Source organism: Lissotriton vulgaris, chromosome 4_1, assembly GCF_964263255.1.
Source record: "Lissotriton vulgaris chromosome 4_1, aLisVul1.2, whole genome shotgun sequence".
Taxonomy (NCBI): domain Eukaryota; kingdom Metazoa; phylum Chordata; class Amphibia; order Caudata; family Salamandridae; genus Lissotriton; species Lissotriton vulgaris.
The window spans coordinates 6,053,173-6,069,936 of NC_141691.1; the positions used below are offsets into that span (position 1 = coordinate 6,053,173).

General features: G+C 44.3%; 1 protein-coding gene across 1 annotated transcript in view; it reads left to right on the forward strand.

Annotated features, from left to right (window-relative positions):
* LOC147718195 (extracellular calcium-sensing receptor-like) overlaps window positions 1-16,764 on the forward strand; it is a 73,081-nt gene that overhangs the window by 41,954 nt on the left and 14,363 nt on the right. Inside the window, exon 3 of the mRNA XM_086967159.1 lies at window positions 14,652-14,775. Within this exon, the coding sequence (XP_086823285.1) occupies window positions 14,652-14,775 (124 nt within the window). The remainder of the gene's footprint in view (window positions 1-14,651; window positions 14,776-16,764) is intronic.

Below are 16,764 nucleotides of genomic sequence, written 5' to 3' on the forward strand. Positions count from 1 at the left end.
TCCAGTACATGCAGGTGGTGAAGCTCTTACTTTTCTATTACGGGTGGCACTGAGAATAATCTGTTAAAAGGGCTACTGCTTAATTAATTTAGCTTTCACCCTACAGTGCAAATGAGTATTAGAAAAGGAAAATGAAGAAGCTAAATAATCTGATTATCTATCACTTCACATGGGATGTATTTGATGACATATGGGATGACTTTAGGTGCTTTGCTTATTATTGAGTAAACAGTGATACACCCACACATGAATGACGTACTACTACTAAACTAAAGTTATTAAGAGAGGTAGGGAGTGTCCACCGTAATAACCGGATATATGCTGTGCTTGCAGTTGCAATACAAACTACTGCTACTATTCATGGTAGTATTTGGACAAAATTACAACTTCTTTTCCTTGCCTTTCCTACACTGGAACGGACGTGCGGGTGCGGTGTTACATGCTCTTCAAAGTAACACTTAGTTCATCCAGTGACCGTCTACTCTCTCTAGATACACATATGCTATCTAAGAGTCAGATAGTACAATGAATGATCCAGGCATCCATCCATTCAAAGTATATGCACACATACAGTTTCTGTTTCACCCACCCAGGCTGTTCTCCTTCCACCCATCATTGCTTCATCATTCACCCAGCCATGCACCATATCATATTCTTTCCTTCCCAGCCACCTCCGGGACCAAGCAAACACATATCATTCTTCTTTGCCAGTCATCATTACATTTCTCGCCCTTCCACACTTACTTACACCCTTCTTTCACTTTTCGTTCATCCCATCCATCAAGTTCATCTCAGATCTGATTGGGATTCTTCTCGCCAAAAACTTCACAGCTAACTCGAAGTACATTTAGAGGAGGCTACTACCTGGCTTATTTATAATACACCCGTGCAGAAAGCACACTCTGCAGTCTTCAATCTCAATAAGTAAGGAATATATAGCTTACCTCTGCCCGCCACCATTGTGTCATCCCCCACAGAATTGTCCGGCACTTCCACCGCCTCCTCCCCAGAGTTGTCCTCGTCCAATGCCAAAACCACCTCCGCGCTGGCCCCGCCTCCAGATGTTCCACCTACAAAGTACATTTAATAATGTTAGAATACACCACTCACTACTATACAATATTTGGTCTAGGAGGAAGAAAGAAATGTGAAAAAAACAGTATACAATTTAATAATTTGTGACTGTCTACTCTAAAGTAAAAATGTCCCTTTTTCCAGGGAAGGCTGTTGTCTTGCTGCACTTTTTGGCACAACTGATGAATGCTTGCTTTTTATTTTTAACACCCACCACTTTTTCTCCTAACAAACAGAAGCTTGACTTCTAAGAACACGAGCAGGATCAAGTTCAAACCATGTGAGAGCTCGGCTCGACCACAAGAAATGTGTCAGCACTAAGCACTTTTCCATTTCAGTTAAACGTTTACTTTTATGACAAACTTGATTTTAATAAATGTGTTTACTTTTAATAAAGCTTTTAAACTTAAATAGACTTTGTGGTTTTTGGTCCTCCAGACTAGAGTGGATGAGCTAAAGGTTTAGCAATTTTTGCAAGCATGAGTCCGTGCCTCTGACATCATTGGGGATCAATCATCGGTGACTTTGGGAGCTAAATGACTCTGCCACACAATCTAGTCAGTAAGGAGATTGGGGGCTCAACTACAAAGTCTGTTATCACTGAGGTATGTGGAAAGTCTAACAGCACCTATTATGATTGATAAGCTAAGCAATGCATTATTTATTGTCCATAGTTCTGTTTGTGCAGATTTGTCCCTGCAACAGTAGTAGAATGGATTGTCCTCCTATCCAAACCAAAAGTAAAGTAGTATCTTATTCTTTCTTGGTGGTCATTAACGTTTTTATTGTTGGCAATTGTCAAAGCATAAACATTTAGAAGACTTGAAAAGACATTATGGACAATCCCAGAGGACTGCACTCATTGCATAGAGCTATTGCTGACTAGAATGGGAGTCCAATGGAATTGCCAAATGTGCAATCTTAGTTAGCTACACAGACAGACTAATAAGAATAATCTAGTAATACCACACGGAGTCATAGTCGAGGCAGGATAAGAATTTAGATCCAGTCTACAAGAAGATCAAAGACGATTTAGAAAAAATCGAATGAGGAACGCTGGGAAAAAATAAGTACTCTATATTAAAATTAAAACTTACTGGGGCCAGCAAAGGAGCCCTCGCCTGCCCGATCCTGGCCTGCTTCCTGAACAGCACCCTCCTCCTCCTCCTCCTCCTGTGTCCTCTTGCCCCTGGGAGAAGCTGATGTACAACATGAAAGAAAGAAAAACAGAAAACATGGATGATATTTGTCAACCAAATCAAACATTTCAAAAGAACTAACAAAATATTTTGGCGAAAAAGCAAATAGACAACTATTCCACGGGATATATTATTTACCAATCTCATGTGGTCTACTAGGTATTAGTATTGCTTGATTTGGGGACCGTCGAATTGGAAACTTCTGATGTAACTCACTAAAGAAAGTACTAAAAAGGTTTGCCTAGGATTGGCAGGCAGCAGTCCGCAGCACGCGAAGTGACAGCCAAAGTCCATCGTGATTGCAGAGCAGCGACAACACTAAAGTTTCCTACTACATTAACCAGTCATTAAAATACTCAAACTATCAATCCACCACCACTATTTCTTCTTATCGCCATGTGTACAAAGGAAGGACTGGACTTGAGTCTGTAGGGGCTGATTTAGAAGCCCCTTGCGGGTCTTTTGCTCCATTGTTGCGTGACTTTTGTGATGCAGCGGCAGCACAAAAGAGGCGCAATGGTGCGGCGTATGTTAACAACGTGACGCATATGGGAGATGCATCACGTTGTAAAGCCCTGCGCCATCAGGGGGCGTTCCGGCGCAAGGGAGGGCATTCCTGCGCAGGAACGCATCCTAAAAGTGGCTGAGGGAAATCTACAAGATTTCAATCACTCACTTTAACGACAATGATGCGTGACTCAAACTCTGCGCCTGCTTGAAGCAGACGTATGGCTTGACGCAGCATTGGGGAGATAGGGCACCCCAGAGCATTGATGGAGCTGCGCCATCGTTGTGACGCAACTCCAGCAATGCGCCGCCTTTACGGCACACATGCGTAATGCTTTGGTGACGTTTTGGGCCCATAGTGCGCCGCATTGTAAATACGGCGCACCATGGGTGATGGTGGCGTGGCGCACAGTTACTGGCGCATCCCTGCTACTTTGCAGGGATGCGCCGGTAATTAAAAATCTGAACCTTAGTGTGTAGCATTACTCAGTTCTTTAAACTACACTCATACATAATTTCACAGGCCAATGAAATGAACACAAAATCGAAAACAAATAAGCATAGTAGCAACACTACTGAGAAGGAGAGCAGTGCACCTGAAATGCACAGAGAGATTTTGAAATATAATTTAGCTACAATGTAATGAGCAGCATTATTGCTCTTGGTAAAAAACTAAAATTTGCAATATAATAACACAGCAGGAGAAAACAGAGTATTAAGAAATAGCTACTACTACTCACCAAGCCCGGGGATCTCAAGGCCAAGCAGGTCGAGCAGATCTCGTTCACGGGTCAGGACATCCGTCCAGCGGTGGGTGGCCTGGTTGTAGGTGCGCCAGACCCGAGAGTGGTGGTACATGGCCTGGCACACCTTATCCCACCGCTTCCGGCCCTCCTGGATCCCGTACCCGACACCGATCCTGCCGCCTGCCATGATGGTCCTGGGGAGGCGGCGCTGAACATAAAAAATGAGTGCGCCCATCTCTTCCGGGCTAAAGATCTCCCTGGGTACAACCTGCTCCCCCCTCAAACGCCCGCACGGGAGCCGGGCACGGGGTGCGGGACCCTTCCCCTTCTCGAGATGCTTCCCGGCTCCCTTCACCATGGTCTGGGAGGAAAGGAATAAAGAAAATAGAATAGGGAAGAGAAGAAAAGAAAAGAGTTTAAAAAAGTAGTTTAAAATTAACCAAAAGTAGCATTAAACACAAAAATATAGGGCTAGAAAAATAGAGGGATAGATAATAAGTAAAATAGATTAAAAAAATTCAAACAAGCAAAGGATGGCAGAGATTTAGAGAGGATACAAAGAGCATGCCCAGAACCATAGCAATGAATGGGAAACAAGATGGGCGCGCCCGTTCACGACCGTGCGGGTAAGTTCGCGCGAGATTTTCCCGCGAACACTCGCGAAATTGTACTGGCGAGCCGCACACTTTGCGAGATTACACTTCCCGCCCGGAAACGGAAATACGTCATTCAAACAAGATGGCGGTGCCCTTGAACGACCGCGAGGGTAACTTCGCGCCTTGCTCTACAAGCGGCTCGCGAAAACGCACAAAACCTTGCGAACTAACACGCCGCAAAAAAACAAATCGCATATTCGCACGAATTCGCGGCTTCCGAATCAGATCTCGCGCGTGTTCGCGCCCCGCGAATCCCACGAAATTGCAGAAAAAAGAGTTTTGCAAAACTGAAAGCACTCGGCAGGTGCAAGAGTTCAAACTCATCATTAATAACCATTCCCTGTAGTGCTTCCTGACTGGGGCCCCTCCAGAGTTCAGTTGCTAGTTGCAACAATTGTATGACCCTGCTCTGACCCTCACAGCATTCTATTTTTAAAGACAAGGGAACCCTCTAGGTAAGCAAGGACCTGTGGTATCAATTATTAAAGAAACAATGGTCCTTGACAAGGAAAATAACAATAAAAATAATTATAGGCCACAATATGCAATATAATGAACAAAAAGTCCAGCCGGACTTAAGGATTTATTCAATAGTTAATTAAATTGATTCTGGAGAAAAAACAATGGAACAGTGGGACACAGTCCTGCATCCACAATGCTACACGTACATTTAGACAATACATACATATAAGGTATTTCAGGCATGTGAGGAAAAGTGAGCAAAAAAGCAGTATTTACAGTGTATTTGCTTCACATATGTGGGAAACACATCATTTTCGGCACATAATAGTGAACTAGTGTTAAACCCACATATCATGTCGACGGCTTTTCGATCCAGGTAAAAATAGTGGATCATCATCAGGACAACCATTGCCTGCCCGAACTTAAAGCCTGTATGGACAGGGAAGAAGGGGACATATGACAGTACATTAATCATCTGTGTAACTCTTAGGATACTTCTAAAATTGAATTCATACCATGCTTTAAGGTGCTACTTGGTCATTCTTGTGAGAGAAGTGTCAGGCAGCATGTGCTAGTCATCCACGGTGCATTGTGATCATTCCATGCCACAAGGGGTATTGGTGTCAAGTCGTGACTATCATGTATCAATTTCAAGTGCCTAAGGCATGCCGAAGTGATATATTCCACACTATTTTACAGAGAGTAGTGAGTCGTCAAGGGGCCCGGATAGGCGCATGGGATAATTACATGAGCGCGAGGAGCGGGATGTCTACCGCGCTGTCCACCTGTCGCCTGTGGAAGAGCTGGAGCTGTTATGACCGCTGCAATGTGGAGCGATTGGGAAGGCACCTGTGAAGTGAGCAAAAGTTAGGGTGGAATCGAGATGGCCCGAGGGCAGCTACGGTACGATTGCCATGGTTGTCTGGCTTACCTTACAACTTGGTGTTGAGGTATCCAGTGAGAAGCCTGTTCTGATTTAGGAGGCTAAGGTCAATTGGGCGCAGAAGCATTCAAGGGACATGTGATCTGAAAAGTATAAGTTAATAATTGTGCCGTTTATTGGGATTGCCAACCAGCGGAAGAAGGGACACTTGATTGGTAGTACAATTGGGTACAACATACTAACGAAACCCGTTAACCGGTGCCCCAAGGATGGTAGCAGCTACTAATGGGTTATGTCCGAGTCGATGCATTAAGTATGAGTAACCGAGCCGATCCCGTCAATGCTTACCTAAGGTATCGGGTGTCGGTTCCTGAATTTGAAAACGGCTCGTTGGCGGGACAGGAAGCCTACGATGGGGCTCCTGGAAGGGGTCTCGTAGCAGTAATCAGCAGTGGACCTATAGCCGGGTTGAGGAATTAAGGTTTATTTGTGGCCGTGGCGGGTTAAAAACCTAGCGGTAGGAGTGAGCTGAGGTAGGGGCATCTTACCTTGATTTGAATACGGCGTCTTCCAATTGCGGAGCGCTGTCGCCTGTAAACGGGGCTCCTGCGAGGGGAAAGGGGAACCTGTAATTACCGGAGCCCAACTGGGAGGAAATTCAATCACGGGAACTGGAGACCCTGCTTACCTTGGTTCACGATGGAACTGAGGAGTACGTCCCGGTGCTCGATCGCGCCGTGGAACGTCTGGTTGTGGGCGTGTTGGTTGAAATAAACGCGTCGGCCATGTTACTCGAGGATTTGGCATGACGTGGCGGCCATATTGGAAGTGGCAGGGACCTATTCAGGAAGCTGACATGTTGAATGGGTCACTGAAGGTCGATAGCAGGGAGGTGAAGGGAAGGTAAATTAAATAAATTGACGAAGTGATCGCGCAAGGCATGCAGGTGACTAAGGTGACTTTCTCACATTCCCTTATTTACAAGCATGGTTACATTTTCAATTATGGCAATGAAGAAGGAAGGAACCCAACATCATGATCTGCAAGGTGCTAATAGCTGAGAGACAAGATAACTAGTTATCATAAAGGTGGTTCAGGGTGCCATTAGGTTCTACGGTATACTGAATGTCTTTGAGTCAAGGCGGCTGAATTTCATAGAAGTGAGGTCCAATCCTCATTTCGGTTCAAGCCATTGCGAATACTGTCAAAAAGTAAAATCATTTTGAGTTCTTCTCTGTTGAGTAACAGTCCGATGTCACCTCCACGAGGTGGTAGCTTCACACTTTTCAGGACAGTCCATTTGAGATCATTGTCTGTATGTACTTTGGCGCTGAAGTGATCCACCAGTGGGGTGTTGGGAGTTTTACAACGAATTCTACTCCGATATTGACAGATCCTTGTCTTGACTTTTTGCCTTGTTTGACCCACATGTATAAGTTTACAGGGACAGTGGATCAAGTAAATCACATCACTACTGTTGCAATTGGTGACATTTTTACATTCAATGGTGACTTTATCAAACACAAAAGATTTTCCTTCAATGGTAAATTCACAGACATTACATGAACCACATTTGACATGCCCTACTAGTGGTATTTGGGTCCATAGAGAGTTTATTGTGCTTAAATTTGGAGGGTAAGGAAGAGCAGCACCAACCAAATGATCTTTCAAATTAGAACTTTTTTTTAAGGCAAACAGAGGGCGGTCATAATGCAAAGTACCCGCATTGAGAGTGGGCCAGTGTTTCAGTATACTTTTTTTCAGTTCATTGGATGCAGGAGAGAATGTGGTTACACAAGCCAGTCTTGTGGTGGACTCTTTGTCTTTGGGACAGAGGAGCGCTTCCCTAGGGCAATACCAGGCACGCTTGACCGCTGTTCTTACCAGTCTATTTGGGTAGCCCCTGTGTTTGAGTTTGGCTGATAGGACAGCGGCCTCTTTAAAATAGTCTTCCTTGGCATAACAATTCATTCTTATGCAGAGGAACTGTGAATAGGGTAGCGAGTCTCTAAGGGCTCTGGGGTGATTACTGTTATAAGATAACAGTGTGTTCCTCTCTGTAGGTTTGCGGTACAGTCTAGTGTGTAAATGGCCATCAAGATGATATATATTGAGGTCCAGAAAAGGGATGGATTCGGTATCAATGGCACTAGTAAATGTGAGCCCACAACAGTTGTTGTTTAACCAATGAATGAATTGATTCAAGTTGCCTACATCACTGTTCCAGATTAAAAAAATATCATCAATATAACGCTTCCAGATGAAGATATCTGATGAGAACGGATTAGAAGCTGTTAGGATGGAGTTGGTCTCTATTTGGTCCATGAACAATATCGCCAGATTGGGGGCAAAAACAGCCCCCATGGAAGTTCCCTTAATCTGTTGGAAGTACTGCTGGCCAAATCAGGATTCAAGCAAGCCGGGCCGACGACGGCTGAAATGCCAGAAACCGGTCCCCGGTAGCTTGTTTCCTTCCCAGTATAAGAATTGGCTTGGTAGGTTGGTTTGCCCTGTTCCCATCATGCACTGGGACAGGAACTGACTAATTTGCATGTAGCCAGGTTCTGAGCTGGGATGGTGCAGTGAGCTAAAAAACGGTGATGGATCAAGCACTGATCTTTGGACTGGGTAAGAGTGGTCTGCTTAATTCAGACACTCTGTTCATCACCACCCCCTTTTCTGAATCATTTTGTCCACCATAAGCGTGGAAGGGTATACTCAGATGTGAGTCCCTTGCTCATTGCACCATCAGGATTCAAGCAAGCCGGGCCGACGACGGCTGAAATGCCAGAAACCGGTCCCCAGTAGCTTGTTTCCTTCCCAGTATAAGAATTGGCTTGGTAGTTTGGTTTGCCCTGTTCCCATCATGCACTGGGACAGAAACAGACTAATTTGCATGTAGCCAGTTTCTGAGCTGGGATGGTGCAGTGAGCTAAAAAACGGTGATGGTTCAAGCCCTGATCTTTGGACTGGGTAAGAGTAGTCTGCCTAATTCAGACACTCTGTTCATCATCACCCCCTTTTCTGAATCATTTTGTCCACCATAAGCGTGGAAGGGTATACTCAGATGTGAGTCCCTTGCTCATTGCACCATCAGGATTCAAGCAAGCCGGGCTGACGACGGCTGAAATGCCAGAAACCGGTCCCCGGTAGCTTGTTTCCTTCCCAGTATAAGAATTGGCTTGGTAGTTTGGTTTGCCCTGTTCCCATCATGCACTGGGACAGGAACAGACTAATTTGCATGTAGCCAGGTTCTGAGCTGGGATGGTGCAGTGAGCTAAAAAACGGTGATGGATCAAGCCCTGATCTTTGGACTTGGTAAGAGTGGTCTGCTTAATTCAGACACTCTGTTCATCACCATCCCCTTTTCTGAATCACTATCAGCCTTATTCATGAAGGCTGAATCGGCTCGCAAAGGGCCGGATTCTGAGAATCCGGCCCTTTGCGAGTGCGTTTTTTGCATTTGGGATTCAGCATCCCAAATGCAAAAATCGGTAATTGCTAAATCGCTAAATTGCGAGGAATTACATTTAAGGAATCTCTATTTGAGATTCCTTAAATGCAATTCATGAAGCATTTGAAAATTGCAAAAATGCAATTTTGGGCCGCTATTTACCGAGAGGTCAGACCTCTCGGTAAATAGCAAAAACTTAGAAAAATGCTTTTAAAAGCATTTTTCTAAGTTGCATGTTGCACACACACATGTCCTTTGGACATGTGTGTGCGCAACACCTGTTTCAATTTGCATTTAAGGGGTGCTACAGGGTGTCCTTTGGACACCCTTGGCACCCTTTAAATCGCTATCTTATTTGCGAGTAGCAAATTGCTAATCGCAAATAAGGAATACTCCCCATGCATTCCTATGGGCCTTTTGGCCCATAGGAATGCATGGGGAGTTATTCCTTATTTGCGATTAGCAATTAGCTAATCGCAAATAAGGAATCAGGGGGAATCGCAATTAATATTGCGATTCCTACATGATTACCGTTTTGCGAGTCTCAAATAGCGATTCCTTATGATTCGCTATTTGAGCCTCGCAAAACGGCCTGATCATGAATCAGGCTGTATGATATTCCGGTGGTTTGATTACTCTCTATGTCTTACTTTGACAGGAGGTTTCAATTTACGATACTGGCTTATATGTGTTTTTGGATACAGAAGACTTGATATTGAATTAGGATGAAAACTACATTAAGGTGAGGTGTCTATCTAGACCACCTTAGGGGATTATTGACATACAACTATTAGAAACGTGACCATTGTAAATATTATGTTTCTTTATTATAGACACAGATAATGTTCTTGCAAACGTGTGCAGCCTAAGAGACTATACACTTTCTTTTGGACAACTACTGGCTACTGCTTATAAATGGTGAGTGCTTACTAATAATGGGCACACTGAATTCGACCGTGGGTAAATTTGGATAAACTGATGAGGCTAACTTTAAGAATAGATACAGTGAGCATTTGGGATGACCCGTGGGGATACTCTTCGACTGATGACTTGTAATAATTTGTTGTCACAATCCAAGGGGTTGATCCTTTGGGGTTTATTAGAGGTCCACTGTTATAGTATGGACAGAATTGTATAATTTTTGGCATTTTTAAAAAAAAATGTATTTCTACAGAGTGAAGTACGGTGCCAGGTTATGGGAAGAATTTTCCTAAATGTGATTTTTATTTGAGGTGAATATTGCTTGTGTTGGAACTCACCATCTTGGTGTTACAGTCTGTGCACAATGGTGACCTCGCCACTTTGATGGAGTTTTACTGTTGTCTTGTTCATTTCTCTTTTTGATTACTTGTAGCACAGTATGGATTCTAGTGTCTTTCACTTGAGACTTATTTTTTATCCTTTTATCTTGGTATTGGACTATCATCAACTATTTATTAGTGTCATGTGACTGAAAATGTCTGATATATATTATTTTTGATGTTTGGGTTGTAGCCCTGAGGAAGTCAATGGCACATGTTGGTGCCTGACGAAATACGTGTTGACTGCGTTCGGCTGTAATGAACTGTTTGAATCATCATTCAAGGAAATAAAGAAGATTCTAAAATTTGGATTTTACAACGTTTGGAGCATGTGTGACCACAAGAGAACATATTGTGATGTTGAATGGACTACACTACGACTTGATTAGAGAAATGGTCTTTGATTGATTGTGATCATTACTAGTGGTCACGTGATTGAGAGTTTTACTTCACAATCTTCACAGATTAATTTGATTTTGTGCTGTATGTGTTAGATATTGTTTCCATGAGATACAATGAGAGGCAGAGTCCGTGGTATCAGAGTCATACGGGCTTTAATTAAGTATCTCGAGACACTGGACATCGGGTTCCATCACCACTAAGGTTCAGGAAGGGATATTCAACATTTTATTAACATCACACATTATATATAGTATAACCATATAATTGAAATGAATACAGTAGGCGTAACAAGTGAAAAGAAAGAGATAAGAACACATGTGCGTAAAAGAAGGCGTGTAAAAGGGCGTACACGTAGGCGTGCACTTGACGAGTCAGAGAAACGTCACAAGTGGGTGGATGCCTAGAGAAAGTTTGCAGGGTCAGCAGAAACCTTTGCCACGGTTGCGCGCGCAACTGAGCATGACGTGGTGTAGACGTGTAGCTGGGGAGAGCTGGGGGCTTGACTTTAGCACTAGTAGAGGAGACTGGTGTCTGGGATGTCAGAACGACCTGCACCTATAGCATATCTGGTATCTTGTGTTTAGAGGATGTTTTATCTGAAGTAAAAGGTCTCTCGGGCAGAGGCCGTTCATTACTGAATGCTAGTGCGTGCATATGGTTCTTCATGCAATGTACGGGGGCCATGGGCCTACCATGGTAACGGGTGCAGTAAATTACTTGCATGGAGACAGGAAGGCAGGGCCCTTTGCTCTGCAGCTGGGAATATGTTTACCTATTTCACTAGACTGGAATGTGTTTTTGCGGAGGTTGAGCAGATAACTGTAGGCAAAATACCGTCTTGGCAGGCAGGCCAGGCCGAGCCGGGCACCGCTCGTCTGGGCAGGATGTAAGGTAGAGGTCAGGGATGCATACCTAAACTGCAGCTTTCAGAGACAGAAAAGTCTCGGAGCCTCAATTTAAGGGCCTGGGTCGGCTGAGCCAGAAAAACGTGGAGAACGTGTGCTTTGCAATATTTAAAAGTGCACCATATAAAGACGGCACCATAGGCCTAAAAGCCAAATTAACGTGGTTTTCAGGGGGGACTGAATAACTGACATGTTAACGTTGGACGCAAATGCATATGCGTCTTCATGGCAGACACGGAAAGGGAATTACATGACATACATGGGGCACGTGTGCATGGATGGGGTGCGAGTGGGGGACACATTGACTACCTAAAAATTTCTATTTCCTCATGCATCCTGTACCGAGGATGCAGATCAAATCCCTCCTGTGACAACCAGAGTGACTCCAAAGGCTAGTTAGCTTTACTCCCAATCAAAAGCCTTAGGGACAGATCAGACTACCTCCATCTTGAACCCATCACATGAACCCGGGCAGCTGTGAGTCCTGTCCACCCAAGTGGTGCCAAAAGAGTCCTGGACCTGGGTAATTGGGCCTGAAGGTGCACTACTAGCCAAACTGTGGTGGAAGCAAAATTCACGTGTCAGACACCAAACTCCACATCGGGACCACTGCATAACGATTCCCAGATGCAGGACTTTGCATTGCTGGCAGCAACCTCCTAAGAGCTGTGGCTGTACTATGCATTCTCCTTACAGGTTTTTGCATCCCAAGCACCTTGTCAATGGCATTCTACATGATAATGCAAGACTCTGCTTCTGAACCAGCCAAGGCATGATGCATCTTCAATGCAGGACTTCCCACCATAAGGCCCTCATCAACAACATCATTGATGATAACACAGAACCTTGCATTGCATCCATGAAGCTCCTAAGAACAGCTGCTGCACAACACACCCTTGACGTAAGACTCTGCATCATAACTAGCTTGGTCCCTATAGCTGACAGGTGAACCAACACGGTCAGCCTAAACTTATGACTTCGTCCCGGTGCAACTAGACAACCACAGTTAGTACTTTGTGCTTAGATTTTGTTTTTAAATTATGTGTTACATTTTACTCTATTTTTCCAAATTGGTGTGGGGTTTTCCTTGTTGGTTCACTTTATTACTGTTTGAAGTGGTGCATAAATACTTTACACATTGCCTCAGGGTTAAAGCTTTAAAGCTTTTGTGCCAAGGTATGAGAGGGTTACGCACTGGTTAATTTGAGGTTTGCTCATGACTTCACCCTGACAAGGATTGTGGATGTTGCTTGGGTAGCGTTCTATCCCCTCAACCAGTAACCCAATTTAAATACTTTTGAAACATTGAAGAACGTTGTTCACCAAAGTTTGGAAGTTGGCAGGTGCATTTGTCAACACAAAGTACACCACTCACTCTGAAAATGGACTTCAGGAGTTGAAAAGGCTGACCTCGCCTTAGCTCCTTGTGTGAGGCCTATCTGTCAGTAACCTAAAGTGAAGGAAAATCTACTTAGACACCTGGCAGCCCCAACTTGTCTATGAGCTTATAAGCTCTGGGCATGTGGAGAACACAAGTCTCTGTGACTTAATTTAGACCACAGTAGTCCACACAGAAAATCATTTGGTTTGGATTTGGTGCCAGAACCAGTGGACCTGCCCCGTGCACTACTACCGGGCTCAAACACCCACAACTCTAGCATGTTAACAACATCAGACTTTATGCCAGATATGACTTGATTTGAGAAACTATAAATCTCTCTTTATAAGGGCACTTGTGTCCACATCATAAGTAAACCAAGGTGTCAGACTTGGGATCCATGCAAACAAACCAGCAAACATGGCCACATTCTGATAAAGGTACATCAAAGGATGTGGTAAGTCCATGACACTTACCAAATTAAGGGTAATGTGATTCTTTTCATTCACTGCATTTTGAAAGCATATTTACTATTTCATCAGAAAAACACCCCACCTCATGCCTGTTAGCTAGGTGCAGTACAAATGTATGTCATTTTAAAAAGTGGGCTGTGTTTCTAAAACGTTTGGGAAGAACTGCTCCAGAGACATTAACAAGGGCAAAGAGAGGTGGGCCATTCATCCCTGAACTGCCTTTCCTTGGCAAAAAGCTATTAGGGTCTTAAAAGAAAGTCCCAGACTTATCCCAGGATAAGGTTCAGGTTTTGCCACCAAACCACTCTTGCCTTGCCTACTTGCAAAGGGTAGAGTGGTCAAAAAATGCCAGAGCTGTGGTGTTCCACATCTCCCTTTCTGCATTGCCCACATGTGCTTCCCATCCAACCTGTTTTACCAACATGCAGGAATGGGTGTTATGGCTTACCTGGGCCCCACATCCCATGCTCTCCAAGCACTTGATAGTACACCTTGTGATCTTAGTACTGCCGGCTCCTCAGAGTGATCCTAATACTAAGCTACAAATGTGTCATCTGAGCCCTGTGAGAGCTGTGAACCACTGACAGCACACACCTTTCAAACAGCTGAGATCCCTCTGTGTGATCTAAGTGCTGGGAGAACCATGGCGAGCTGACAGCTCTTCGTCACTCAGATCACAGAATCAGTGCGTCTGGTGAGTATGGGCAGATAGGATAAGCACTGCAAGCCATCTCACCTTTCTATCAAAATTCAGTTAATATTTGACACTCAGTCAGACTTTGCTGCACATGCCTGGAACTGAAGGCTATTACCGGGCAACACACATTTTTATGATTAGATAAGGGTTTACAGATACAAAAAGCACAGCTTCCTCACTCAGATATGTGCCTTTTATGAATGTCATGTATTTACCCTACATAAAAAGGAATACACAATATCTTATGCATAGGGGTGCATTTGAACTTCTGTGTCACAGTGTTTGTATAGAACTTAAATCCCAGATGTGCAGCTAGGATCTGTGTAAGTGTGTGTGTGTGAGAGCATTTGTGTGTGTGTGTGAGGGGTGTGTGTGTGTGTGTCTGTCTGTCTGTGTGTGCAGTGTGTGTTTGTCTTTATTAGTGTGTGCATGTGTTTGTTTTTTATGTTTGTTTACTCTCTCTGTTTCTTAGTTAGGCTTTATTTTTCTGACTTTTCCTCTGCTTTGACACCAGGTTCCCAGCTCCTTCTGCAGCGAGAGCTGCCCTCCTGGGTTCAGACAGGCTTCGAGGAAAGGGCAGCCCATCTGCTGCTTCGACTGTGTCCCCTGTCCTGCTGGAGAGATTTCTAATAAGACAGGTGAGAATAAGGTCTTATTAGTATTATATGCAAGCTAGTACAACGTTAGGCCAGCATTGGCATGTTGATGAGTTGATAACATGGTTGGATAACAATGAGTCCATTCAAGCAACAGAGTGGCCCCCTGCCTTGTCTAGGCTTAGGGCAGTAAACTCAGCAGAAGTAGAACAACAGCTCTGGGAGCATCAGAAGAACTGGAATGGAGATGTTACTGTGCTCTTTACACATAAGACTTGCCTGTAAACAACTCGTTTTCGTGGACACATGATGAAGAAGACCCCCCTCTGTACCCTTCCTTCACCTTCCCTGGAGTTTCACTTACTGCTAATAATACTAGTATATCCAACCCTTGCATTTTATACAGAGCTGGGTTCATATTCTGTAAGTCAATTATACAGATATAGGCCCTGCAGTAATCCTCAGACCGATCATACATCAAAATAGAAATGGTAACAAGATGCTCCACCTATCACTGGAAATACCACATGGATAAGAAAAAGATAAAAAGAAAAGATGTGACTTGGACATGGCAATGATCCCAAAGGAGTAGGTTGTACGTCAGTGGTGTTCTGGCTTTGCCTTCCCCAAAGTTTGCTAACGTATGTCCTGTGACCCCTATCGTGAATAGAGAGGGTCTCAGGAGGGTCCTGCAATGATTGAGATGGTGAAGGCTGCCCTGATACCTAGCAGGCCCTCTGCAAATAAAAGTCATATGCAAAGTGAGTAGAGTGCCAAAGAGGCCATGGTCGAACAGGGGCGTAAGCAGCCCTGCTGCAACCTGCTCTGGTCTTGGTGACCGGGAATGGCATTGGACCTGTGAAGCAATTGGAAATGATCAAGTGAGTTCCCACTGGTCTCCTCTCTTTCCCCCAGTCTTTACAAAAAGAAGCAGAGAACAAAGGAGAAAAGCTGCATGACAAGATGGCAGCTACCGCTCAGAACAATAGGCGGCCATGCTGTGATGAGCATCTGAAACAGAGCTGTGGGGCAAATCAGTAGTCTGAAATATCAGAAATGGGCAAAAGCCTGCTGGCACCCTCACTGCCTGGACAGCTGGAGGCCCCACGTATGGACGGAATTACCTCCAGGCTCAGAACAGCAAGAGGAGGGTTGCCCTGTTGAGAAGAGTTGCAGCCCTGATTACTAAAACGCAATGTTTGGACGCAGAGGTGTGGTGGCCCAGGTGCTCCCTACAAGGGCAACAGTAGGAAATTATTTCCTCAAGAAAAGGAACTCCGTTTGTAATAAGGTGAGTTGTGATAAGTTGAGTAATAAGTTGAGTTGCAGTATTTGTTAGGGGGCTGCGTAAGTGTGATTGATTAAGTAAGAGACAGAGTAAACTCACGTATGGCGGTACCTTTCTCCCCTAGTTTAGAAAGAAGCCAAAATCACTTCTCTTTGCGGAAGCCTGGGGCCCAACCTAACCAAATATACATGACACTCTCTGCAAGACGTGCCAAGGTTGGGCTCGGCTCTCACAGCGCTTAGAGACCTGGCAGTGATTATGAGCTCTAGAAATCCCAATCCCAATTACAATTACAATTACAATTATAATTACCTCTTTGAAGACATATGAGTGGACCAGCAGCTTAAGCAGGTAAGGATTGAGCAGTGGCTGGGCTTCCAGGGAAGCCCAACTGATGCAAGCAGAGAATGTAGAGTACTCATTGGCAAATGGGCACGGAGATCCAGCCTCGTAGCAGGAAGCAATGTGCCCTATGTTTTGGCAATAATACGAACAGGTAATAGACACACACCTAGTGGATGTCTTGACGGAGATGAATGGTGAAAACTAAGAAACAGAAACGTCTAAATTGGTCACAAAGATGTTATGGTGCAGCAAATTAATGACGTTTTGACGTATAATGCCCCAACAGCTAGGGAAGCTGTGCTGAAATTACACAATTGCAAATTTGAGGTCATACTACAAGCAATCCTTGATACCAAAACATAATTTGAGACCAAGCTTTATGCAGTAACTACTGAATG